The 26,928-nt window shown below is 51.8% G+C and overlaps 1 protein-coding gene across 1 annotated transcript in view; it reads right to left on the bottom strand.

Moving 5' to 3' along the window:
• Positions 1-5,822: 5,822 nt before the first annotated feature.
• Positions 5,823-26,928, bottom strand: part of RBM20 (RNA binding motif protein 20) — a 180,722-nt gene continuing 159,616 nt past the window's right edge. The window contains exons 10-14 of the mRNA XM_046027448.1: positions 20,538-20,642; positions 18,777-19,434; positions 17,090-17,224; positions 10,316-10,437; positions 5,823-6,240 (exon numbers count right to left, since the gene is read on the bottom strand). Of these exons, the coding sequence (XP_045883404.1) occupies positions 6,130-6,240; positions 10,316-10,437; positions 17,090-17,224; positions 18,777-19,434; positions 20,538-20,642 (1,131 nt within the window). The 3' untranslated portion in view covers positions 5,823-6,129. The remainder of the gene's footprint in view (positions 6,241-10,315; positions 10,438-17,089; positions 17,225-18,776; positions 19,435-20,537; positions 20,643-26,928) is intronic.

The following is a 26,928-nucleotide window of genomic DNA, read 5'->3' as shown; positions in this document are numbered from 1 at the left end:
AGATCCCCTCAACTCCTTGTGGGAAGGAGGTGGTAGGTAAGTAAACAATGAAGTTTCACTCAGGAAGGAGAGGTCGAAAGTGCAAAGTCTGGCCAGCATTTTGAGGCTGTGGGAAATCCCCTTTCGATCACACCCTTGTACCCCAAATTACCCGAGAACAAGGACGCGTTCCTCCCCTCCCTGAAGCAGGGGGGACTGGAGCAGTCCCCACTGTGCCAGCACTTACACCCCGAGATCCAGCTCACCTGGCAAACTCTGAAGCCTGGGGACCGGAAGAAACTGCTTCTTCCGTGCCTGCGAACCTCCTGCCTGTTTTTCTGCAGCGAGGTTGTTAGGGGCCAGCCTTCAGTGACTTTCTAGGGAGGGCAGGTGTCGAGGAGATCAGTTTCAGGAACTTAGCAGTCCAGGTGTCAGTCATAAGACCGGAGAACTGCTAAATTGGGCTCTCCAATCATCCCTCCCCTGCTGTGCCTTGTGGCCCTGCTCTAGAGGCTTTAGGGAGACGTAGGAACAGAAGACCCCCGTCCTGAGACAGCCAGTGAAGAACAGTGGTTAAAAGCATGATTTGAGAGTCACACGGATCCAGGTTTGAATCCCAACTCTACCAGTTCCTGGTCTCTGACCCCACCCCCAGGCAAACCTCTGTGGGACCCCAAACTTCATTTTCCCCATCTGCGAAATGGGAGAATAACTGACAAGGCCAAGAGACAATGTTCCCATGGAGTACACGCTGCGTGTGGCATGCAGACTCCCCAGCAGTCACTGCGGGGAATATTGGTATTGGTGGTGGCTCACAGGGTAGGAGAAGGAGTGCACAAGCCTCAGCGTTCTTCGCTGGCAGGGACATGGCCCTGGGGGGGTGCCCCTGTTCTGTGGGACTCCTGTCCCCCAAAGGGCCTACTGACTTTGCACAGGCCAGGGCTATCAGCAGATCGCAGGGAGTCTTCTGAATAACCAGTGTTCTCAGCCATTAGGAAGGATAAAGAGACCATTGGAAAACGGACTTTTGCCTGAGCACAGTCAGTATGAATCCAACTGAAAAAAAATCCTGACACGTGCCCCAAGTCCAGTCTGCTGAGCACCCTTGCCACCACCAGCTGCCCCCATCTCCATCTGCCATGGCCTTGAGGGTCCTCCTTCAAGCCTCTTTCCCGCTAGAGTCTCTTCTACCTTGAATGGTCTCCATTCACTCTCACTTGCCCTTCCCCCAGCAAAATAAATGCCCCTTCTATTCCGGGAGCTGCTGGGGAAGTCCCCGACTGACTTTTAGGGAAGCGTTCATCAAAGTGTGAGCACAGGACTCCACCTGCCCTGAATCACCCACAGTCTCGCTAAAATGCAAGCGCCTGCGTGCTCCCCATGACCTGCCGAGATGGACTCTCCAGGGAGGAGCCGGGAATCGGTATTTCTAAGTGCCCCAGGTGATTTGGATACACAGAAAACATGAAGAAAACAAAACAAAACAAAAACAAAAAAAGCGAAAACAGTGATTTGTCTTGAGTCTTCACTGAGGATTCAAGTTCAGCTAGGGATAGGCCTGGAAAATTCACGAAGTCATCTAACTGAAACAGCCTGTTTCCCTGTGTGTCCCCAGCAGGACCACCCAGGAGATCTGGATTCTAGTCTTGATCTGACACCAATAAGCTGTATTGCCTTGGACAATTCTGGATTGAGCATGCTCAAATCTGAGCAGATCTTGGACAAGATCTGGATTCTAGTCTTGATCTGACACCAATAAGCTGTATTGCCTTGGACAATTCTCTTCTCTGGACCTCAGTTTTCTCACCTGCAGAGGAAGGGCCAGGACTTGAGGGTCCCTGGGTCCATCCTGTTCGGACATGTTTGGAAATCCGGTTGGGACAGGTTCCTTTTAGAGTGGGAAAGGAGAATGGAGGGCTGTTGGGGGTGAGTCCAGATGTCCTATCTCCACCTTGCTGGACAGTCAGCAGCCACTATTGCTGTTCTGACGGGGACCAAGGTTAGTGTCCAACTGGCCTGGCCTAGTCAGGGACGGTGAGAAGCAGTATCAATGTCCAGGCCATGGCAGAGTGGAACCAGGGGCAGTCTGCCATTGATCCAGGGGAGGAGGAGTGAGCACAGAGAATGGGTCTGAATGTCAGGGCTCTGGCTTGGTAGACTGGCTCAGAACCAGATTCTAAGGCCTTTAAGAATATCGGAGAGAAAATGGGAACACCCAGGCAAGGGCAGGGGGACTGCAATACACGCACCCCCACTGCACGGCTCCAGGGAGTGCCATTGGACAGGATACGAGGTGCATGGTGCCCCCCCCAGAGCGACGCCACGTGCAGGGACATGTGGGGCCTCGGACACGGTCATGCATCCTGGATCCTGAACTTGGCACGGAGGACAAGCTCCAGGCCCATTCACTACTCTGGCCAGCTGGGGCCCAGCCAGCACTTGCAGGGAAGGATGCTTCTCCACCCCTCCTGGTGGGAACTGGAGACCTCAGCTCAGCTCCAGGATGGCCACAATAGGCTGAGGGTGCGGCGGGGCAGCAGCAACAGGCTGGACAGGAACTTTCCTCAGCTCTACAATCTGCTCCTGCTAATTACAGGCGGCCCCACTCACTTTGCCCTCTAGGGCCAGACTGTCCAGCCCCTCCCCGTTGACTCAGGAGCACTGCCAACAGGAGGGAAGGGCCCGTGAAAGCTTCCAGGCCATTCAAAGGACTGGCCAACTGGGCTCAGGAGACTGGCCTTGTTTTGCTAGAAGAAATGGTTGAGAAAGAGCTTAGGATTCTGAAAGAAAACAAGGTTCAGTACCAGAAATTATACTAAACCTGAAACAACTCAGAGGTGATGTAGGTACACCATGATCTCTCCCGAGGACTTGGGACTCAGGAAGTCACAGGGCTAAGAAGAGCGGGGGCTGGGTATCAACCATCTCACCGCAGTTGGAACGTCCAGAAATGGCGCGACCTGACCTGGCGCAGGACAATGGGGTTCCGCCCGGGAGAAGACTCGGGGCAGTGGGCTGCAGGTTTAGACAATTTTCTATCTGATTCTGCAAAAGGGACAGCAGCTCTCCACTTTCCCCGACTTACCCTTCTGGAGGCTCACCTCTGAGCATCTCTGATTCTCAGAGTTTTACACAGAAGCTGCTGTGTGTTCTCTGTTCAAACCTTTAGAGACATCCTAGACTCAGAGAGGGGCCAGATCCCAACCTCTGTGCTCAGTGAGCTTCCCCAAGACAAATGTCAAGGGCTCCCTGCACGACAGCCAGCCACTCATAAGCTTTCAAATTCTCTTTATTAAAAATCTTTTTTTTTTCCTTTTGTAAAAACAAACACTTGCGGTCAATTATACAGATCAGGAAAAGTGATGACGATTGATAAGACACTCAACAAATTCTAATACTTTACAAGTTCAAACTTAAATTCACTAGTGTTTTTCTTTTTCTCATAAGCTCAAAAAGCAAACTCTGGTCCAGTTCAAGGACAGTCTAACAGATCACAGCCTCCGACTGTCCAAGGAAGGGATCGTGATGGCTGTGCTCACACCAACATCAAATCTATCGAATTGTTTGGGAATACTGCCTGGATATACTTTATTTCGGGTGTTTTATGATGAGAAGAAAATTACCTAGGCCTTTTGTTACCTTAACCCAGGGTACAAATGAATCTGTTACTCAAGGTAGCAGATGCTCTTACATAAGCCTTTTGGGAAGACACTTTGAAATGGTTGACAAACACTGAGGAAAAGCTTTAAAAAATAAATCAGTATTTTCCTGGTTGCCTGTAATATTGCATTGTGTATGACACATGTAGGAATAAAAAGTGCAAATTACAGAGTGGGTGAAGGACCATGCCAATGGAACTGTATAAAAATAAATAGAAATAAATACAAATATATACACAAATACAGAATTTTAGATGGTTTTTGAAGTGAAGGTTCTGACTGAACGCAGAGAGCCTCTCCTCGATCCCTCCCTGCGGCTCTTGCCAGCTTTCCAATATGGAGAAGGTCAGTCTATCAGCAGGGGAGCCGTTGCATTACTTGGGAATGAGGCTGTTTGAACAGCCATCCCGACTTCCATGGAAACCGTGCTGGGCTGGAGGAGGAGGGGGAGGAGGGATGAGCTGGTGGGTCGACTTTCACTTTGCTGGGAGAAAAGACTGCCAGCCTCTCTGAAAATGCTCATTTCCAGCCTCTGGTGGAGGTGGTAGACTCTTCCTAGCAAGGTTCCCAGAGAGCTGGCCCTGGGCACAGGGGGTGTCCACACAGGGGGAAGAACGACAACGAGGGCCCAGGTTTTCCCAGAAATGCAGAAGGCCGGTCTGCAGAGCGGCAGGTGAACACCTGTGGAGGCAGCTGGAGCTGAGCCGCCATCTTCAGAGCCGACTGTCTTGGAGGCGCCAACCTTTCCAGGGCCCCCAGATGGCCTCACGCCAAGGCCGGGCTTTCTGCTTCCTCCAGCCCCTGACAGTGCACACCCAGGCTGCCTGGTTGGCCTCTGGTGCTGGCCTTCTCTGTTCTCTTTCACAGGTTCTCCGCAACTCTCTCCTCACCAGTAACCATGGACCCCGAGGTTTACACAGGATTCATTTTATGTCCTACATTTCTTCCTTCTCTGTGCTTCAGATTCACTGATAAAATGTCAGTGTTGAACTCAGATCTAAGTTCTCTATTCTTCGGCTATTAGTGCGGAGGACAGAATGTGCAGTCTACCTATCTACCATAAAAAAATCTTATCTACTATAAAAAATGCAAAAGATAATATAAAACAAACTATCCCTTCCTAGTCTATCTGCCGTTAGGAGTAGAAACGCAGGAACCGTCTTCCAAGGGCTGAGCCGGGGAAGTCGTTCAAGCTCGTGGAAACAGCACAAGGCTCCCCTCTGACCTTCTTGAAGTCTTCCTCGGGGCTGTGACGAAGCCTCATTTACCCTCAGCACCTCTGGCCCAAATGCTCCCCATGGAACCTCCGACTCTTAGTCTGGGGCCTGAAGGCACTAACCTCCTGTATCAGAAAACCCTGTAGGAAGTAGAGGTCTTTTCTTCGTGACATTTAACCTTAAAGTGTGCACACAGGAGTCCTCTGAAATGCCCTTGACCGCCTGCCCTCCTACCTATTCCTGGCAATCCTGTGGCCTTGCTCTTTCCTTAGCGTCTTTCTCCACCAAGAGACCATTTTCAAAACCATCCCACTGAGAGGCTGCTGGATCCCGGGACGCAGGCGCCAAGAGCGAGTCAAGGACAGCCGCCACTTCCCTGGCTTAGCGTCTCTTGCGCCAGTACCGCAGTGGGCTGGGAAGCCAACATCTGACCCAGGCCCGTATTGTTTTGGCTGAAGGGAGAAGACGCTACCGTTTTCATTTTTAACTGGAGTGAATCTATACCAAATGAATTGTCCAGAACCGAACGAAGCTTGGCACCTCCAGAAATCCTGAGGATGAAAAGAAGTTTGGGGGGCGAGGGGCCCTTAACAGAGCTCCCAAAATGAAGAGCTCTTTTCCTCCTCTGTGAAATTCATTACTTTTTGTTAAGGCATGAATCTGGTGGACTTCTAGAGTAACTGAGAAGATGAAAGAGTTATTAGAAATGGGGGCTTTCCAAAAAGATGGTCCTGCTGGAGGAACTCCCAGCTTCTGACAGATGCTGGTCAAGGGTGCCCCCTTTCCAGGCCTGCAGGACCCAACAGTTCCCCCTTGCTCAGGACGCCAGGCACCGAAAATGCTCCAGACCCCCTGGAGTGGCTCTCGACCCAGGAGTTTCTGTGAGATCTCTTCCTTGGTTGACCGGGCTGGCCTGACCTGTCCTGTCCCATCAAGAAGTTGAACACTGTGAAATCCCTGAGAAGTTGATTTTATGAAAAATAAATGACCCTTGGCACAGAAGGTGGCGGGGGGTAGGGGAAAGGAGAGAGAAGCAAATTGAAGGAAACAAGGATCAACAGGAGGGGAGAGAGAGAGGGTGACCCTCCGTCGCTGGACGCATCAGGTGACAGCGTCTCTGGGGAGACACTGCAAGGGCGTCTTCACCAGTCGCCGAGAACAGGCTGAGGCAACATGGCCTGCCTGGTTTTCCTTCCTCTCTGGCTTTGGCTTCTGTCCCTGAGGTCAGGAAGGCCCCAACTCAGGAGGCCCTCCTCTCCCGGCTTCCAGAAGCGTCAAAGCCTCTTCCTCTCAAACTGTGGCACGATTCCGCCCTCCTCAGGCCTGGGGCTGCCGGCCCCCTCCGTCTCCTTCAAGCCCTCCTCGGCCAGCTGCGACAAGTACTTCTGCGTTGGGGAGAGAGAGTGAGGGACAAAGGGAAGAGACAGGGTCAGTGGTGACCTGGCTGAAGAAGAGAGGAGAGAGAGGACAGAAAGGGATGTACCTGGGCCCCTTCTCCTCATTCTCCCAGTGGGTGGGACTCCCCCCCCGCCCCACCCTCCCCAATCCTTCTGTGGCTGCAGGACCAGACGAAGCTCCCCCTTCTCTCTACATTAGTTTACAAGTAACACAGGGCTCTTGTGGAAAACACAGACAACACAGATCCTAACAACAGGGACCACTTCCAAAGCTCTTATCCTGTACAAGCGCTGTTCTGCCTTTCTTATAGAAACTCACTGAATTCTCATAACGATGCCACTTGTTTTCCAGAAGAGCCTCAGCGCCCGGGGGCACGTCTGTGACAGCCAGGGGGACTAGAGGCCAACCGGACTGGCCAACCTGTGGCAGGAGCACAGCACCGTCTTTCGAGGACTGCCAAAGAGGGCCTGCAGCCTCTCATAACCACCTGCTTCCTGGCGGGTGGCCAGCACGCTGAGTGCCCACAGGTCTGTCTTTGGGCTCCTGTTCTGTCGCTGGGGGCTGCCTCACGCCGCCCTCAAACACTGGCTGCTACCAGCACCGGCCCCTGGCCGCAGGGCAGGCCATCCCTGGGATTCTAGATTCCGCACAGTGAGACACAACTGGGAAAGGCCTGGGGCCCCCTGGGCACCTCTGATGGCCCAGGCAGCGGGGGGCAGCGCAGAGAGCACCAGATCAGGAGTCAGTGTGCAAGTGGTCACGAGTGTGGGCTCTGTGGCCAGAGGACCTGGGCTCAAATCCTAGGTTTCAGCAGGCGAGTCACCCAGGATGTCTGACATGTGTGAACATGGCTAACAGGAACTAGCCCCATAAGGTGGCTGTGAAGTCCAGTGAGGCACCATATGCACTCAGCACAGTGCCTGGCTCAAAATTAACCCTCCGGGACCTTGCCCTGTGTCACGAGTGGCATCGGCCATCTGACTCCGGGAAAGTCACTGGTCTCTCCGCCTCTGACTCCTAATCTGGTAAATGGGAGAAAAGGTGCCTTCCTCCCCCTCAGGGTGATTTTGAGGGTCAGACGAGGTGATGCCTGTGAGATAACCTCTCTCTTTAGAAGAAACTGGTTGGCTCCGAGAGGTGGGTGAGCCCGATGCAGAGAGCGGCAGACTGGACTGACCGTGGGTCCCCGCGGGCCAGGCTGCTGACGGAGGGCCTGGTTCGTCCCCCACCTCATCCCAGGAAGGGAAATGTGGGCTCACTCCCCTCTGGACCTGGAGCCCAGGGAGGCATCTCGTTTTCCATCTGACCCATCTGCCTCCCCCCATTGTTCCGGGTCATTCTGGATGGGTTCTCTTGGGGCTATGACCGGCAGTGGGGGCCCAGCAGAGGCTGCACGAAGAAAAGGGAGGCTCCTTCCACCTGCTCCCTGCCTCGAAGGGCAACCCCTCACCCCCACCTCAAGGCCTGCTAAGTTTAGTGCTAAGTTTACGAGTTGCCTGACTTAGGTGTGAGCCAGCCCCTGCTGCTTGAGTCTGAATCCTTCACTTTTTCACACATGTCATGTGGGGTATTGTGGGGTGGGCGAGGCTGTGTGGACAGGAGACATTCTGTCAAGGCCACTGACAGAAACCTTATCTGGGAAGGGGGCGGTACAGGCTCCCAGCTCCCCAACAGGTGCGCGAGAGAACCCTGAGCTGCAGTTGGCGGGCATTTAAGGCTTGGCCTGTGCCTGGCCCTGACATGCCTGGGGACCACAGGAATGGCTCTGGCCTGCTCTGGGAAGGGGAGTCTGCCTGGGGGTTTAGCCCACAGGCCCGGAACACAGTGTAGTCTACTGTCCTGGAGGAAAAAAAAAATACAGGATTTAGAATCAGAGGCCGTGGCCAAGTCTGGATTCATCCTAAATTCCTGAGTGACCTTGAAGTTGTGAACTTCCTTGAGGGACGACAGAGTCCAGCTGAGAATGCTGCAGGAGATCAAAAGCTCTCACACTGAGGTATCAGAACCTGCTGGAGAGATTTTTTAAAATGAGGCTTTTCAGGCCCAGTCCTGGAGAGAATGAATAAGCCGGGGAGGATGCATCTAGGATGCGGCATTGTTGAAAGATGCCAGCTGGTATGAGGACCATCGCTGGGGGACATCAGGACTCCATGATCTCCAAGACCCCACCTAGCCCTGCCATTCTGTAGGTTTTATCTTGTTGGGGTGGAGGATGATGCTGTCTTCAGGACAGACGGCCACCCTCCGCTGGCTCTGTAGAGCCCAGTCTGAATCCTTGGTCTGGGCAAGTCAGGCCTTCACTGTGCTCCCCCAGGAGAGGCCAGGACTTGGGCCCCAGACCCCATAGCTTCCTTGTTCATAGAGCAGCTGCTCCCCAGAGGGAAATCAAGAGGCTTAAGTGACATGACCCTGGGCGTAGCCAATGACAATCCCCTGCAAATGGTGATCCAGGCTATTCATTATGGGTCTTGGTTTGCAGGATCAGCTTAATAGGGTTAAAAAAAAAAAAAAAAGGAGTGATTAAGAATCAGGCAGTCTGTTCCTGGGTCTAGGAACTCACCAACTGCATGGCCTTGGACAAATCACATAGCTTCTCTGGGCCTCAGTTTCCTCAACTGTAAAGCAAGAGTTGGCCCCTATCTGAGTTTCTTAACTAGGGATGCACATCCAAATCATATGGAGAACTTTCTCAAATTATCTATTCCTGGATCACCTCCCCACCTCCCTTCTACTGAGTATCTAACTTAGTATATAAATAGACTTTCCAAACACTGTCCAGGTGGTTCTCTCTCACATCTCTGGTTGAAAAATGCTGGATCAGCCACTCGAACAATTTAACCACGACAGTAATGCCTGCTCTGGAATTAGAGCATGCTGCCACCATGAGGGGCTGCCCTGGGGGAGGCCTTACGTGTTACAAAAACTAGTCTGACTCCTTGCAGGAAAAAACAGAAGGAGCCTTGGAATACTTATTCCTGGGCACCTGATATCTCATGCTTCCCATTAAGTTAAATACCCCAGAAGTTCCAACATGCTGCATGTTAGTTAGGTCTATATTACAGAACTTATTACTGTCTTTTATTGACTCTAAGACCAGCCCCCGCCCCACCCACATTCACATCTCTGAAACCCAGATGCATCGTACAATCGATGGAGTCTCACCATTACTTTGCAACATTTTTTTTTCCCTATTGGTATCCAAAACCTGGCAGTGTGTCTTGTAACTGCCGGCACCTGAGATTGGATGAAACACACTAGAGTATTTTTTATATGTCACCTGTTACTATGCCATAAAACTTACTTATTTCATCATTTAACTCCTACACTAGGGTGGGAGCTCCAAGAGGAAAGAGATTTTTGTCCTCTGTGTGTGTGTGTGTGTGTGTGTGTTTATGATTTTTTCAAGTTTTATTTATTTGAGAGAGAGAGAGAGAGAGCAGGAGCAGAAGGGAAGGAGCAGAGGGGGAAGCAGACTCTCTGTCCAGCAGGGAACCTGACACGGGGCTCGATCCCAGGACCCTGAGATCACCACCTAGGCTGAAAGCAGATGCTTAACTGACTGAGCCACCCAGGCACCCGTGTGTGTGTGTGTGTGTGTGTGTGTGTGTGTGTGATTTGTTTTATCTCCAGTGCCTAGAACACTGTCTAGTACATAGTTTGTCTCTGACAAACAGCTGCACTATGGATGAATATTTAAATAGAACCTAACAGTGATCTTTATTGCAGCAAACAAGGATACTGCCTGCGGGAACAGAAACACAGAGAAATCTCGGCATCTAGAACATCCGGGTCTTGTGAAAAGGGGTCAGCCTCAAGCATGGGCCGGGTGATCCCTAACTCAAGTGACTCAGGCCAGCGGGGAGAGGCAGACACCCCCAAACCCGACCCCAACAGAATGCTGTAAGTACTCCTGGGGAGACAGATGTCCTGAGAGCACAGGGAAGGCCGCCAGCACGTGGAGCAGCCTGGGGGAGACAGGCCTGAGGAAAGACCTGTTCTCCACGTTGTGGAAGGACATTGATCAGGGAACCCCGGGTGCTGGGCAAGGAAGGTTCCGCTTACCTGTAAGTTCCTATAGTGGATAGCACTGCGGCAGTGGCTTATCTTCGCCATCTCCTCGCTCGTGTAGAACAGCCCACACAGCTTACAGTAAAACCCAGTCCTGGGTACCACGAACTCCACCCCTGCAGGAGGATGGGGGACGGACAGGCAAGAATTAGGAAGGCCACCTGAGACCCCTGAGGTCGCCAGCCAGCACGTGGAAATGGGAGCAATGAGCTCCATCCCTCGCTTGCTGTTGACCTTGGCTGGTTGTGGAGCTTCTCCAAGCCAGGTTTCCTCATCTGCAAAACCAGTCTGAGAACAGGGCCGACTCCATTCCCAGGTGGTTAGGAAGCGATGTACTCCCTCAGGCCTGAGGGAGGGCTCCACCATGCTCCGCTCCGCAGCTGCTGCTGGGAACTAGGCCCAGGCTCTCCTGTTATCAGCCTGCTTCCAGGGAAAGGAGGAGGAAGGCTCTCCTTTCTCCACGCTGTACCTTTCTCTGTAGCTGTTATGCCCAGGACTCGGAAAGGATGCTGTCATTTTTGTTTATTTTAGAATTATATTCATTAAAAACAATTTTAAAAATACACCAAAGTGAGGCAAAACCACTTAGAGTCATTCCAATCCAAACATCTTCTTCCACACTATCTATATGTAGACTTTCTTTTGGGAGGGGGGCAGTGTTCATCGTACCCTAAGTATGGTTCTGTCTCCTCCCTTTTCTATGTAATCGTGTATCATAAACATCTTCCCAGCCTCCAGTCTTTACATCTAAACCACCTAGTAATCACATGGGACTTATGACTTGGTAAACAGAAGTCACAGGATTCTGGGAGGCCTTCTGATTTTGAGGAGGGGAAACAGTGGCCCCAGAGCAAGAGAAGTAATGGCATCACAGCCCAGAGGATTCATCTCTGAAGGCATGGCGGCTGCCCCAGCCTTCGCCAAGGTGTGTGGGGGTCACTGTTCTTCTCTTGAAGCCACAGTCAGCAGAGTGGAAAGAGCCCAGGTCTGAGAGGGCACAGACCAGACTCGAAGAACCTGTGGGAAGCTAGGGAGAGTCAGCTGAATGCCCGTTTCCCCCGGGGCCTCGGTTCCCTCACCGCCCTTTAGTGAACTGTCATCAGAAGACCCAGGCATCAGGGCTGTGAGAAGCAGGACCCCTAACGGAACTAAAGGACCGGGGCAGGTGGCTCTCGGAAGACCTGGATCCTGCTTTCTGGCCAGGGCGGCTGGCATGTGCACGCGGGCTGGGCTGGGCCGCTGCCCACCTGCTTAGTACCCGTGGCCCTGCTGGGGGACCGGGGTGGTGAAGGACCAGCCGCAGCAGATGGACGGGGGAACTGGGCAGGGGAGCCACCCACCAGGGGAAGGGCTACTTCTGGCAGGAAGGGAGACAGGCCAGGTCTCCATCAAGACGCTGCATGTGACCACAAGCCTGGGCCTCCTTCACTCTCCTCCTGCTGCCTCCTGCAAGACAGAGCTAAGTGCATAGGAGACCCTGTCCTAGAGCCACTGCTTAGACTTGTAATTATAACTTTCTTTTCTTTCTTTTTTTTTTTCCCCCCATTTCATTTCAAAAGAGCCACTTATCAGTGTGCAGTGGCTGGCTTGGAAGGAGATGGGAGCCAGGAGGCCTGCCCAAGGCCTGCTGTGACTGATTGCTCCTCTGTGGTTTGGGGCCTTGTTTTGGCAGCCTCCTCAGCCAGTTTTCTCTAACTGCCACGTAGCTTGCTGCCCTGCCCACACCAGCCCCCAGACGGGAGGAGGCCTCTTTTGGGATCTGCTGCCCAGAAAGAGGCCATGGCCTTCCCCTCCTCACCTTCCTCCCACCCGCATGGCAAAGGACAGAAACTTGGCCCCTGCTCTGCCTGTGGGTGGCTGGCCGGCTCGCCCCTCCACCGTACACACAAGCCGGTGGCAAAGGAGCCGTAAGCAAGGTCCGCCTCGGTCCTCTGTTTCCCCAGAACAGCTCTCTCCTGCTGCTGCTCTGTAGGGCGCAGATGCCCACACAAGACAAGATCAAGGAAACTGGCAAAGGAGAAGCACACCGGGAGGCCGCAGGGAGCGGACGCAGGCCTGTGATCAGAGCTGCTCCCTCTATCCTGCCCCAGACCCTGCAGGAGGGGCTGGTGGGTGGTCCCAGGAAAGAAACCTTGGGGTTTCACTGAAGGCCCCCTGGTAAGGCCTCCAGCATCCTCTAGGTTTTCTAAGAGGTCTTCCAGCCCGTGTCCTGGGTCCCCAAGAAGGGGCACCACTGCCTCAGAAGCCACCCCAGAGCATAAAGCAGGGCCCGAGCTGAGCTGGCGGCTGTGGGCCCTTCCAACCCAGGCAGCACAGCGACTGGAACAAAGGTTTCCACTGCCAAAAAGAAGAAAAGGCTGGGAAGTGGCAGGAGAGTGGAGAGAAAATGGAGTGCGGAGTCCGAAAGATCTGGTTCTTTTACTTACACTGGGTGACCTCGGGCATGTTATTTAAACTCCCCGAGTTTAGCTTCCTCACCCGTCAAATAGAAATAATACCACCACAAAGGGTGTTATGGGAAGCACCTATCATTTTGTCCGGTGCTCAAAAAATATTCGTTTCCTGCTGTATGTTAAACATTTCTCCACAGAGGCCTTCTTGCCCTCTAACCAGGCCACCTGGAGAACCCTGGCTCCGAAGGTGGGCAGCGACGCTTCCCTGCCCCTGCCCGTGCCCAGCGGCTGTCAGCAGGTACCAGGTGGTTAAAAGCACTGAGGAGGGAGAAGTCTGAGGAAGATCCCCACATGCCTGGCAACCCCCTCCCCCACCCAGCAACTGGGAGTTGCCATGGGCACCACAAGCCAACACCACCTCAGGAAGCCTCTGGAATGTGAGGACCACAAGAGAAGCTATAACATCACCAAAGCTGTCACTGCCCCAGCTCATCTGGAGCCACTCAGTCCTCCCATTTTTCAGACTCTATTAAGCATGACAATTAAAGCTCTTTTTGCTTTCTAATAATAGCTCCTGGGCCGGGTGATTATAAGTCTGTCATCCTAGCAAAGCCTGCGCTGGGTGGAGGGGAAGCTTGCATTTTGCAGGCAATGCCCTTCGGTTCTGGAAGCGCAGACCTGGGCAGGCTCAGGCTGGCTGGGGTCACCTAGAACTGGCCTGAAACCTGTGGGCTGTGCCCTCTCTCCGTTCCCCATACCCCATGTCCACGCCAGTCCCCGAGCACTGGGATGTCACCTCCCTTCACTCTGGAGGGACAAAGCCTGAAGGCTGTTCCCTCCCTCCCTAGAAGTCTCTTTAGGAGTGATGGATTCTGGAGCATAAGGGTCATGTGGCCCCAGTGAGAGGAAAGAGGAGGGCTCAATGACTGCTTCAGAACCCTCCTGCTAGAAGACACTAAGACCTTACAAGTACTCATTTCCTCCTCAAACCAACTGTACATGATAGGGCTCTATTACTACCCTTTGTTATTGACGAAGAAAGTCAATAAATCAAGGAGAAGAGGTTAAAGAGGTGGCTTTTGTCCCTTAGCCAGCTGAGATTTAAACCTAGGGAATCCGATTCCACAGCCTGTGCCCATAACTGCTGCACAAAAATTGCCTTTCCTACATTGTGCTTCCTGAACTGGACGAACAGGAGGGCAGAGTGGTCTCAGATTCGAAACCCTGAGTTCTGATTGGACTTGCTACGCGATCTTGGCTATCTTGCCTAAGTATCTGCCCTTGTTTCTTCTGTCAAATGTGGAAAACGGCACCATATCCCCAGCCCCTAAGATCAGTAAGATAATGGGTCTCAAAGCTCATCAGAGACCACATGCAATACAAAAGTACAAGCTGTTAGAGCCCCAAGCTGGAAACAACCCAACTGCCCATCAAGGGCTCAAAATAATTATGCTGAGTGAAAGAAGTCAGGCAAAACCGGGGTATATTCCGTATGATTCCCTTTGGTTTCAAACTCAGATTTAGTGACAGAAAGCAGATAAGTGGTTCCCTGGGGACTGAGGTGTGGGGAGGGAGGAATTACAAAGGAGCATCAGAAAACGGGGGAAGTGATGAATACGCTCACTGTGTCACTGTGGGAATAGTCTCATGGGTGCACACACATGTCAAGACTGATCAACCGTACCCTCTAAACATGCAACTTCATTAATATCAATTAAACTTCGTTAGAGCTGTTTTAAAAAAGCAGAATGAGATACCATTTCCCTAATAGGTTGGTAACGATTCAAAACTGATGACGTCCAGTGTTGGTAAGGAAGCAGAGAATGAGAAGTCTTGCTCTGGCACTGAAAACTGGTCTAATCTTTCTGGAGTGCAATTTAGCAGCAATTATGAAAATGTGAAATGGAAACATACGTAACTCCACAACCCTCACCCCCCGCTCCCAGCCTAGGACGCTGTCCTGCAGAAATGCTGGCACGCACACCAAGGTGACATGTGTTTGGAAGCAGCAGAACAGAGAGGAAGCACGGTCCTATGAGTCAAACTACTGGGATTTGTATCCTGACTCCAGTCCTTGCTAGCCATCAGCTCTGTAGCCCTGCATCTCCGATTTCTAGCTTATAGAATAAGGATAAAAATATTACCTCCCTCATAGGTGTTTTGAGTGAGTTAAAGAATGAAGTAAGCACTAGAAATGATACCTGCATGGTAAATGATAAACACAAAAGCTTAACTATTACAGCATTTTAGCCACCGGGAAAAAACTGAAAACATCCTAAATGTTTACCAGTAGAGAAATGGATAAGTAATTTACGGTACATCTTTTAGGATGGAATATTTGCAGTGGTTAAAAAGAAAGCACTGTCTGGGCGCCTGGGTGGCTCAGTGGGTTAAGCCTCTCTCTGCCTTCGGCTCAGGTCATGATCTCAGGGTCCTGGGATCAAGTTCCGCATCAGGCTCTCTGCTCTGCAGGGAGCCTGCTTCCTCCTCTCTCTCTCTCTCTGCCTACTTGTGATCTCTGTCTGTCAAATAAATAAATAAAATCTTAAAAAAAAAAAGAAGAAGAAGAAGAAGAAAGCACTGTCTGTGTACTGAGGTGAAGAGGTCTCTGAGTCCCACTGTTAAATTAAAAAAGCAAATTGTAGAACATTCTGTGTATGGTGTGACCTAGTCTCCGTGGGTATGACTGCGACTCCCTCTGGCGCTTGGAGAAACTGGAGGCAAGAGATACAACATTTAACATTGACTTTACGTGGCTCTTAGTTTTGACATTTGTCATAATAATCACACTTTTTGGAATGAAAACCAGTTTTTAAAAAGACACAAACGACAAGGTGGTGGAACTTACTCTTAATTTTCGCTTGTGTGTGTCATGCAGATTCCACGTTCTTGGCCGCCAAGAGACCTGTGCTGCATTTCCCCACCGCCCAGAGTGCCTCGCATGGGGCACTCTATCTAGAAAGTACTGCTCAGTAAAAATAGGTACTCAATGAAAATGGAACTTTCGGAGGGCAGAAACAGTGAGAAATGTTTCAAAGGAGATGAAAAGAAAAAGAGAAACCTGATAGAAGGTGTGAGCCTCCATTTTGACCAGCCCCTCCCTGAGGAAGCGGACGTGTGGTCATAGGTTCTCACATCACCCCGTCCTTCTTGTGCTTCCTTGGGACGCTTTCCCACATGATGCCTTCCTCAGCTCTCTCTCCAGGGGCTGCTACGGCTCCCTTGTTTTATTCCTTTCCAACCTCTCAAAGTCAAGGCAAAGACTCGAAGATGAAGTGGGGTGGGAGTCACTGAGTTAGGGGTGGCATCACGAGCTCCAAGGGCACTCTACTGAGGTAATTTCACTCCCCACCCTGTGATTCTGGTTAACTCTCCCCTTCAAAAATGTGTCCAAGTCATTCTATTATTAAGCTCCCTTCCCGCCCCCTGCAACACTTCCACTATTGAAAATTCCACTGCAGAATTGATCTGATTCAGTTCCATATAACAGGTGAAAAAAAACTAAGGCTCAGGAACCCCAACCTATCATTCCCTGTGAGGGCTCTGCATCTGCACATTGCCTGTGCAAGGCCCGAGCCACTCCCTTCTCCGTGCCTCCCACCAGCTGCACCTCTGGACTCCAGAGCTCCATTGTGCCTCTGGCTTGGGTTGCCTTCCCTAGCCAGGTGGGTTCTGACAGTACCTTCCACTCCCAGGGCCTCCGAGAAAAGTATTTTTACCTCTCTCTCTTTTTATTGACTTGTTAATAAAGGACTTGTAGTGACTGGACAAAATAAAATCCAAAATACATTCCTGAGTATGACTTGTCTGAGGTCATGCAGTCATCCAGTAAGTGAAACAGGAAGGAAAGGGGCCCAGGTCTCTCTCTGTTCGATGCTCCCTCTATCAAATAGAGTGTGTCTGCCCCAAGAGCAGTCTCGCCAGCATCATTGCCTCAGAGCTGGTCTTTCAAAGAGAAAAAAATGTAGCACTGTCTTGGAAAGGGCTGGGGCAAAGAGGGTAGGGAAGCCAGTAGCAGAAAAAGTTCATTTCTATTGACTTTGGGTGGCTACTGGGGCCTCTGACCTCTGCTTGAATAAAGGCTGTGTGGTCAGGAATAAAGCATTCCCAAAGAGGGAAATCGAGTCTCTCTTTGCTCCGGCTCCCAGGGCAGTACTGTTCAGGGCCTGATGCCATGAGGTAACTGGTCTACTATCGGGAGACTGAAATTGCAAGAGACTTGAAAGATATGCACTATCCACATAATGGTTATTACACCCGACATTAAACACAACAACAAAATGACCAAAAAAGCTTGCTCGAGCTCTCAGATGGTCCCATGGCTCTGTCGTGTCCTGGAACTGAACGCTCAGGAAGGACTGTGTACTTCACCCACCTAGAGGAATGCTAAGTTCACTGAACACATCCTCTGGTTCCCAGGAAGGCAGAGAGAGGGGCTGTTTCAGCTCCACTTCGGCGTGTTCCGGTGACCTCACGTCCAGAGATTTCATTTCCATGAACTTGGGGTTTTCTGCAAAACATGGGCCAAGGCAGAGAACTAAGGAGGCACACTGTACTTCAAAGACCCTCTCCTATTCTTGCACGGTGTGATCAGGAATGGTCCCTTGCACGGCTTAATAACATGAAGCTAGGGCGAGGACTGCTAATTAGAACCAAAATGCTGTAATTGAGAGTTTGTTCCACTGCCAAAAGAATGCCACACACACGAACCCTTGGCAACTCTGCACTTGGGTCCGTGGGGGATGGGCCGCTGCCTCCTTTGGCTGGGATGATCCCCGCCTTGCCCCCCACCTCAGAAATCACTCCCTCTCTGCAGGCAGGAGGATTACCGGAGGGCAAACATTGTGCTGACGTCTCTAGGCACAGAGGCTGGCACAAAAGGCAACGACACGTTCACCCCAAGCCTGTTGAGCAGTGTCATTAAATATGAACTCCAAACACTGGGTACGCTAATGAGCCATTAACACCAGTGCGTGTTGAGACCTATACGGCAAAAGAAAGGGGTTCAATCAGGGCAAGGTGAACATCTCCCTCCTTCTTTATTCCTGCCTTCCGCAGACACAGCCCAGGCCTCCCTCCGGGTTTCTCTGGCAACAGCAAGGCAGCTGCTCCCAGCAGTTTCCATGGAGACTCGCAGGTGAAAAACAGCTCAGGTCAGCCTGCCACGGAGGAGAGCCCGAGCCTCCGACTCCCCGACAGGCTCGTGCCAGCCACACGGCACTGGACAGGAAGGTTTCTTTTTAAGCCTTTACTCAACGGTTTCTGCCCCCGACTCTGGTCCCCCTTCCTTCCACCTTCAGCATGCTGCAGGCTTTCTGTGACACGAAGCCCCAGTTATTTTCACTCGCAGAGCACTGAGGGCTGCTCCTGCTCCCCGCCCCGCCCCCCACGCCGTAGCCCTCGCTGGATCTTTGTTTCCACTTGGCAGAGAAGACACGGCTTAGCCTATTTTAAACTCTGTCTCTCATGATGTCATAGTGCCGGGCACCCACACAACGTCACCTGCAGCGGCGGCGGAGGACAGCCTGGGACAAGCCTCCTTCCCCAGTCAGGCCATGGAGATGAGTGGGTCTATGGTGGGAGCAGTGGGAACGGGCCGCAGCCCCCAGGACCCCTCATTCTGCCCTCTGCCCGCTTGGTGCTCCCTTCTAGCCTTGCACACTCCTGCCCCCTCACCCAGGCCTCACAGGAGTGACAGCCTGGGTGGTCCGCCCTTGGGCAGGCTTGAGAGGCTGTCTACCAATCCAAGGAACCAGAGCCCCTTGGCCTGATAACGTGAAACTTTTGCTGATTTTAATGGTCAGAGTCCCTCTGGGCTCCCGTAAATTCAGAGAAGTCTATCCTGTCTCAGTCTGCTTCTCAGAAAATGTGTGGCCTCCTATCTGATTTCCTTTACACCATTTGCCGAAAAGCACTAACCGTTTAACCAGGACTTTCGAAGCTGGCTTTCTGCACCAGCTTGAACGCTGGTGTTTGTTCCAGCCTGCACACGCCCACACGCCTCCCTCAGTGAACAGTGGTCCCATCAACCCAACCACACAGGAGAAAAGGGAGGTAGTTACCCTGCGTCGACACTCCTTGGCAAGCCTGGCTTTGGAGGTCGGTGTTGGTGTGAGGGCTGGCTTTCCCCTCCAGGGGGCTGCCTTCACAAGCCCCATCTTCGGGGGTCCCCTTGGCCTTGCAGTCATCGAGAGGTGGGCTAGGCTGCCGGGCCCCCTCTTCTGCTGGCTTCCGGGAAGACATTTGCTGGAGTGGAGGGGTCAGACGCACGTCGGAGCGCTCCCCTCCCTCTGCCTGCTTCTCGTAGCAATCTGAACCCTCCAGTGAGAGGCCTGTCTTACGTTCAGCTGGCTTCCGCTCAGCGTCCAGATTTAGGCCAGGCATTTCCACGTCCATGTCACTGGGACAGCTCGTGGAAGCAGAAGGCAGGTCTTTGGGTGTCTTGAGGCTGATTTCCGTGGCCCCGTTCCCTATGGGCTTCACTCCCTTGTTGGTGAAATCCTTGACCACGTCCAGGTCCAAGGTGGTCGTCACATAAGGACATATTTCTGGGCAGATTTTGTCCTTCTGGTCAACGGGCACAATTTCTTCCAGTTCTGGGATGTCCGGTTCCATAATAAAATCTTCCTCCTCCCCAACCTCGTCCACTGTAACCAGCTCCTCCATGTTGGGATACCAGCTCTCCCCTTCTGCCTCGCTTCCACTCTCCCACTGTTGCTCCTGAGCAAACTGCAGAAGAAAGGTCACAGGGTGCTGGAGGAGCAGGTCGTGGCATTCAACTAGAGGACGCAAACCCTGGCCACGGAGCCCCTCAAATCATGCAGCTCCTGAGCACTCTGACTTCTGCCTGGGAACACCGACTGGGCGATCAGGAGGTGGGAACCACTCAAGCCCCACATCACTGATTCATGCCTAGGATGAGGCTCAGACACAGCCTTTAGAATCAGCTCTGAATGCTGAGTCTGCCATGTTTAAAATGGCACAGAGAATTTCAAACCCTGGTGTAAGAATAGGTGCTCAAGAAACAGTTTTTGAATAAGGACTGATAAAGTTATAAACTCGAAATAAATCAACTGGCTGGGGCTATCTGCTTGCAGGAAGGGCACCACTAAACGGAACTGTAGCAAAGTCCCCCTCAAAATTGCCCCCAAGCTCCCTTTCCCACAAGGGGTGCAACTTCCACAGCCCCGCCTCGGGCTTGGCCCCTCCTGCCACTCTGTCATGTCCCCAGCAGCCAGATTTCAATCAGCTTCCTTGCCAGCGATACTCATCTCTCCACCTCTCCTGACCAGAAAGGCATAAAGCTGGCTGCCTTCCAAACACTGTTCTTTTTGCTGAGGCAGCCACAGCACTGTAACTGGATTTTTTTTTTTTACTTTAATTAAGTAAAATAATCTTTACAAGCACAGTAGATGTTTTATTAATCCCTGGGTCTGGGCAGGCTGAGGTCAGGGCCCTAGCTTGAGCATCCAAAGCTCCCCTCTTCCCCCAGCCCCTCCCAAGGGACCTATTTTGGGAGCCTGGCTCTGAAGCCTGAGTCTTTTTTTGGGCTCATGTTTTCCTCTTAGGAGTGCAGCCAAGTTGCTGGAGACTGAGGCAGAGCCCAGGCAAGTAGTGAAGATCTTAATGAAGATCTGCAGAGATCCCAGGCAAAACCATTCTCCCAAGAAGTGCTGGCTTCATTCATGGAATCCCAGGTGGGGTTTTGGCCGCAGCCCATGCAGCAAGTGGGGCATCCCAGGGCAGGACCAGGACGCCTGCGACGCAGGGCCCAAGGGCCATCATGCGGATGGGGCTGTCCTGCTAGCACCGGGGACCTTTACCTTCTTTGTCCTTGAGTCTTCCGCATCCAAGGACTTGGTTTCTTTCTCCTGCCTGGCTGGTGATGAGGTGCTTTCTTCCACACCCTCCTGCTCCTCTTTTCCAGCCTTACCAAAGAAGAACATAACAAACCAAATCAACAGTGAGCAGTGGCAGAGGAGAGAGGGAGCACTGAGAGAGAAAGCGGTGCAGATAAAGGTCCTCAGGTGTGTCTCAGAGGCAACTCATCCTTCATCCTCACCAAACCCCTTGGAGGTAGGTGCCTTGCCTTTTACAGATGAGGAAATGAAGGATCAGAGAGGTTCAGTAACTTGCTCAAGTCACACAGACCAGTGGAGGCACCGAAATGTCTCAAGGGTTGGACTGACGTCTTTAGTGCAGCAGAAATCTCTGGCAAATTGGGTGTTTTCACAGTTGTGAAACCTACAGGCAGGGAGGGTGAGTAAAGGGACCAAGGGTAAACTGGCCTTGGGGTTGACAACCATTGTGGTGATATCTCCCCCTCAAAAAAATCTGTTTTGGCCATAAAATTCACATCCAGGCCACTTATGGGTAGGAAGGGGGTTGTCAACCAACCAGTGTCCCCCTCAACCTTTTTTCTGTCCTCTCTCTGACCTAGAGCATAGCCCCCATTAGCAATCCCCTCCCTTCTTCCTTCCTTCCATTCTCTCCCTCAGAGTCAGTCCCTCATGAGAGTTAGCGCTCCAGTCTGAGAAACTGAACAACCGAAAGCAGCTGTTTGGTTTGGGAATTAAGGTCTCTGACCATCCTTGAGAACAGGGGTCAGCAAACTCTCATCCTCAAGACAATCCGAACCAGTGATATAATCTGTTGATATATAATCTTTTGATATAATCTGTGAATTAACAAGGCTTCCAAATTTTAAATAGTTGCATTTTAAATGCTTACGTCAGAGCCCACATAGTACCCTCACTTTGGCTTCTTGGTCCACATAGCCTAAAATATTTATGGTCTGGTGTTTTGTAGGAAAAGTTTGCCAACCCCCATGTTAGAAGTTTTTGGAGAATATTCTCCCATGACTTCAACTTTGGCCCCCAGATCAGTGACTCTCCCTGGACTTTCTCGAGGGTACGTTGCATTTTCTTGACAATTTTGGCTGAGGTTCTAAGTAATGACTCGAATTCTGATTTCTTCTGAGCAGACACACCTCTCTGGAGTTGACAAGGAGCCAGCTGGGGCAGGAGCTCAGGGCTGACTGGTTTAACCAGTTATGGTCAGACAGGGGAAGAGAACTGAAATCCTTCTGTCCTTGCTCTTTGTGGCATTTGGAGCACAAGAGTCCACTGTATGCTCTGCTCCAGTCGTCTACGCTAACCTAAGCACAAAGCAGCTCCAAAATGTCTTTTTAGCCATCAGAACCCATAGCACCTACCAACAGGAGATCTCTTTATTTTAGCTCCCTGAATAAGCTATCTATGGTCCCCCCTGTCCAAGGAAGTAATCCCCACCCTCCCCAAGCAATTCCTACAACCACACTCCTACATCAACACAATAGAGACCTCCCTGCCCCAGTTCAAGCTGGGAGAGGCAGGACAGCCTGGCTGGCTGGAAGCACCTTGCCAGTTGGATCCCCGTGCTTCCTCCCTGCAGACAAAGGAAATGCACAGTGCCTTCAGTGCACCCTGTGCCCTGGGATCACATGAGAGCAGCAGCTTAAGGCAAATCAACAAAAGCAACAATGCATCCAGCTGCCCACACCAGCTCACAGACTAAGATATTAGGTCCCAATATTGCAAACAGAGATCCACTGCCACAGGGATAGGGCTACCGGTAAGCCACCTCCTAACTGTTCTCCCCCTTCTCCTCTGTAGCCTCCTCCCAAGTCTATTCTCCCCAAGGTGATCAAGAATGACCACGCAACAAGGCAAAAACTATCATAACCTCACTGCACCTTCTTGCTTAAATATTTCATTTGTTTCCCCTTGCACTTGGGATGAAGACAAATCCATTACCTGCCTACAAGGCCTTGCATGATATGACCCATTGACAAACCAGATATACCTCCCACCATTCTAACCCTGGCTGTCTCCGTTCCAACACACTGGCCTCCAGCCACAGGGCCTTTGCACATGTTGTTCTGCTTTCCTTCCTTTTCTTTTTTTTTTTTTTTTAAGATTTTATTTATTTATTTGACACAGAGAGAGAGATCACAAGTAGGCAGAGAGGCACACAGAGGGGGAGGAGGGAGCAGGCTCCCCACTAAGCAGAGAGCCCAATGCGGGGCTCGAACCCAAGACCCTGAGATCATGACCTGAGCTGAAGGCAGAGTCTTAATGCACTGAGCCGCCCAGGCACCCCTCTCCTTCCTTTTCACTCAGTGAAACCCACCATTCCTTCAAATCTCAACAGTCACATCCTAAACCAGGTAGGCCTCTGATCTGTCACAGGCATATACCTCCACTGCCTTCTTAGCACTCAACACACATGCTCCTCTACTCATATGAGGAGTTGATTAGTAGTCTTTCCACTAGATCTGAGCTCCATGAGATGAGGGGTCATTTCAGCTTTCCCTCAGAACTGCAGCCCCAGTACTAGGCGCTCTGTGGACATGAGTCTATAAAAGAGAAGAGACCTGAAGGCTTAAAGGAGGGGGTAGAATAGTTAACTAGGGTCACACTTGCCTCGCATGCTTGAGTCTCTGTCTAGGCTCTGAACTCAGAATGAATAGTTCTCCTATTTCTCGCTCCTATGGACTGTTTATACTGGGGGCTGCATTCTAGAGACCCCTGGGCTCCACCTGGTCCACAGACATGTTTTGGCGTATACAATTTCTAAAATGTAGGAAATTTCATAGATATCTGGACTTTGGTGCTGCTCCTCCAAAAGTGGGGAATCTAGCAGCACAGGACATGCAGTCCTGAATGGCGGCCATAAAATGGAGCTGAGCAGTGGCTAACTGCCCCCAACAGACAGGTCCCTCCTCCCTGGTCTGCCATAGCCCTTTGTCTCCATATTGGCTTCGCGCCTATTACCTGGTCCATATCCCCTGCCTGGCTTCCCTTCTCCAAGCATCTGGGTCTGTAACCCTTGACTGCCCTTCTTTCCTGTGTTCACTGTACTCAGTGACTTGATTTCTTTCATCCTTTCTGCGGTCTGTGGTCAAGGTTGGGTCCCACGGGTGGACCTGGCCCCAGCACCGAGCAGCACACACACTGGCCTCTCCAGCACAGGAACTTTCTCCGGAGATCTTGGAAGTTTCAAATGAGCACAAGCTCATTAAGTCCTACGACTGCCTCATGATCACACTCATTTCACAAATGAGAAAACTGAGGCAGAGAAGAACAGGGTGTGACCTGGTTCTCAGAAGCCAGGCCTGTCTCCATGGTCCAGGTTCAGTCATTCCTTCTTTCCTTCAGCAAATATTTACTGAACACCTGTTCTGAGTCAAGGCCTCATCTGAGGGTCTGGGGACATAGCAGTGAGCACTGCAGACAAAAATTCCTGCCCTCTGGAGGTTACATCTGGGGGCGGGGGGGGGGGGAGGAAGAGATAGACACTAAATAAAGACAGACATCAGGGGATAGGTTGGACCTAGGAAAAGTACGCAGGGAAGGAGGGGAAGCAGGCTGGGACATCGTGGTTTTACGTAGTGGTATTCCTGGCCAGAAATACACTTGGAGAGAGTGTGGCAACAAGCAAACACAAAAGAGGGGAGGAGGGAGCCCCGGGGACTTCAGGGGGGGCGGGGCGCCGAGGCAGGTGAACACAGGTAAAGGCCCTTGTGGTGGGAGGTGCCCAGTACATTAGGAGAAAGGCAAGGACACTGTCCTCAGGCCTGCTGCCTTCCAGCTCCAACTTTAGTCAATGCCGTCATCTAATTCCTGGGGCAGCCCTGGGGGGCTGGGGTTGTTTTCAAGATTGTGATATACAGTTTGAGGTCAGTGAGGAAGACTTGGTTCTGCTGATATTCCTCCAACTGGTGCTGGGCTTCCTGGCTCTGAACCCACTGAAGCAATCCGCTGGGACCCCAGCAAGTCCCTAGTGACCCCACTCTGGGGCTGTTAGAGGCAGAACCAGCCAGAGAGACAGACCTTGGGGAAACCCATGGGGTTTTCGGGGCGTCTGTTTTTGCATCAGGCCTCGGGGCACGACCCACAGTATGTGTCACCTCAAAAGGGCCAAGCGAAGAAAGCGGGTAGGTCAAACAGTGGGAGCAGGCAGCTCACTGAAGAAGGGCGGCAGTGGGGGTGCACTAGGAGGGGGCGGCTCCACCCCTTTGCCATGGGGACACAGGTTTCTAGGCTGCTGGCGTGTGGCTGAGGTCTAGGCTGAAACTCCTGCCCAAGGGGCTGCTGCTTTCTGTCCCTCTGAGCCTCCTCCTAAGGCACTGACCCATCACTAGCTCCTTCGATCCCTCCAAGCATAGGCACGCTTCTTAAAAACATCCTCTGGGGGGCACCTGGGTGGCTCAGTGGGTTAAGCCGCTGCCTCCGGCTCAGGTCATGATCTCAGGGTCCTGGGATCGAGTCCCGCATTGGGCTCTCTGCTCATCAGGGAGCCTGCTTCCCTCTCTCTCTCTCTCTTTCTGCCAGCCTCTCTGCCTGCTTGTGGTCTCTCTCTGTCAAATAAATAAATAAAATCTTTAAAAAAAAAAAAATCCTCTGGGGTGCCTGGGGGGCTCATTCGATTAAGCATCTGTCTTCAGCTCAGGTCATGATCCCAGAGTCCTGGGATTAAGTTCTGCGTCGGGCTCCCTGCTCAGTGGAGAGCCTGCTTCTCCCTTTCCCTCTGCCTGCTGCTCTGCCTACTGGTGCTCTTTATCTCTCTATCAAATAAACAAATAAAATCTAAAAAAAAAAAAAATCCTCAGGTTCAGAGGTCTTCAAGATTCAATTCAAATTCTCAGGGAGGCACACGAGGGCCTTCCGCCCAGGTCCCTAATCTCATCTCCTGAGCTCTCCCTGCTATGCCAGTCAGAAGAAACTGTGGCAGACTTTGAGCTGGGCAAAAAAGACGACGGTGTTCTTCCCATGGAATGTTGGACAGTTCGCTGTCTAGCAGACTCCCTCCAGGAGGTCTGGTCCCACAGGAGTCTGCACCTTTTGTTATTGTGAGCTGAAGTCTTTTACAGCCCTGTAAATTGTAGAAGACTGAGAGTAAGGCAAAAGATTCTCAATGCAAAGGAATTTTATGTGGCGGAGATGCCATTGGCTTCCCATGCCCATGGAAGAGGCCAGTTTTCGATCTGTTAGCAAATTCACTTCTGCGTTCCCGAGCACCTCTCCATGTTGCCAGCTTTCTGGATTCTCCTCTAGACCAGCGTTTACATCTTGCCGGCACCCTCATTAATTCGCGAGTTAAATAACATCTTTCACAAGTATTCATCTTATGTTTGCACAAGAGCATGATTTTACTTCTTAAAGACATTATTCTTTAAGACCCCTAAAGATGCAGCCACACCGAGTATTTGTAGGTTCTTAGAAACAGTCTTCCTTTCTTGCTTTTGCCCTCACTGCTTCCCCCATTGCTTTTTTTCCCCACGCCCGGCTCACACATCACCTCTGTGCAGCTTTCCCTGTCCCTGCGCGGAGGGAACGCCCTGGAGCACTCCTCCGCGGCTCTGCTCCAGCACCGGCCCCACTGAATGTCAATCATTTTTGTTGCTCTCCTTCCACCATGAGACCTTGGTCTTCGCCCCAGCATGGACCCTGCCCCATTCACCTCTGGACGCCCCGCGCCTAGCACACTGCCTGGCCAAGTGGCCGAGGGCATGGAAGAGTAAAGGGAGTAGTGGAAAAACGCGTGGCTCTTCAGTGTCCCTGGAGTCGAGAACTGGGCTCTTATTTTGACTTTGTCCCTGCCACTAAGTCCTGGGTCAGGCTAGGAAATACGCATATAGGATTTTTAAAGCTGGGTTCTTTATGCAGACGCACCCTGCTCCCCAACCTCCTCTATCCCGCTCCTACCTAAACGTACGTGGTTTGGGCAAGAAGGAAGCATAAGCCCAGTGAGAGGGTGAATTTTGCACCGTGAGTCCTCACGACCCGCCGTGTGAACCGCAGTAGGCAGTATGTTACAAGCCCTTTCAGACGCGTGGATGAAAGGGGCCAGCCAACGGCCGAGCATTTTTATTACAGTGGAAATCAAGCTCTGGACAGTGTCCAGAGCAGTTCACCAAGCTCTGGGCACCCAGGGTGAGTTCGTGGGTGGTGGCTGCTTCTCTCTACCACCTCTCATCAAACCCCAGGTCAGCGGATGCTTTGGGCAGGAGAAAGGATGGAGCAGACCAAAGGTCTCACCTCCCTGGGTGGAGTGCGGTGGTGCAAACACCACGGGTCCCCTCCACCCCGGACACACACAGGACCACAGAAGGCCTCTGCGACACATCACTGCCTAAATTCCAGCCAAGGCAGCAGCGTGCAGAGGGATTTG

The sequence above is a fragment of the Meles meles genome, chromosome 13 (assembly GCF_922984935.1).
Source record: "Meles meles chromosome 13, mMelMel3.1 paternal haplotype, whole genome shotgun sequence".
NCBI lineage: Eukaryota > Metazoa > Chordata > Mammalia > Carnivora > Mustelidae > Meles > Meles meles.
This window is presented reverse-complemented; position numbering and strand designations above follow the sequence as displayed.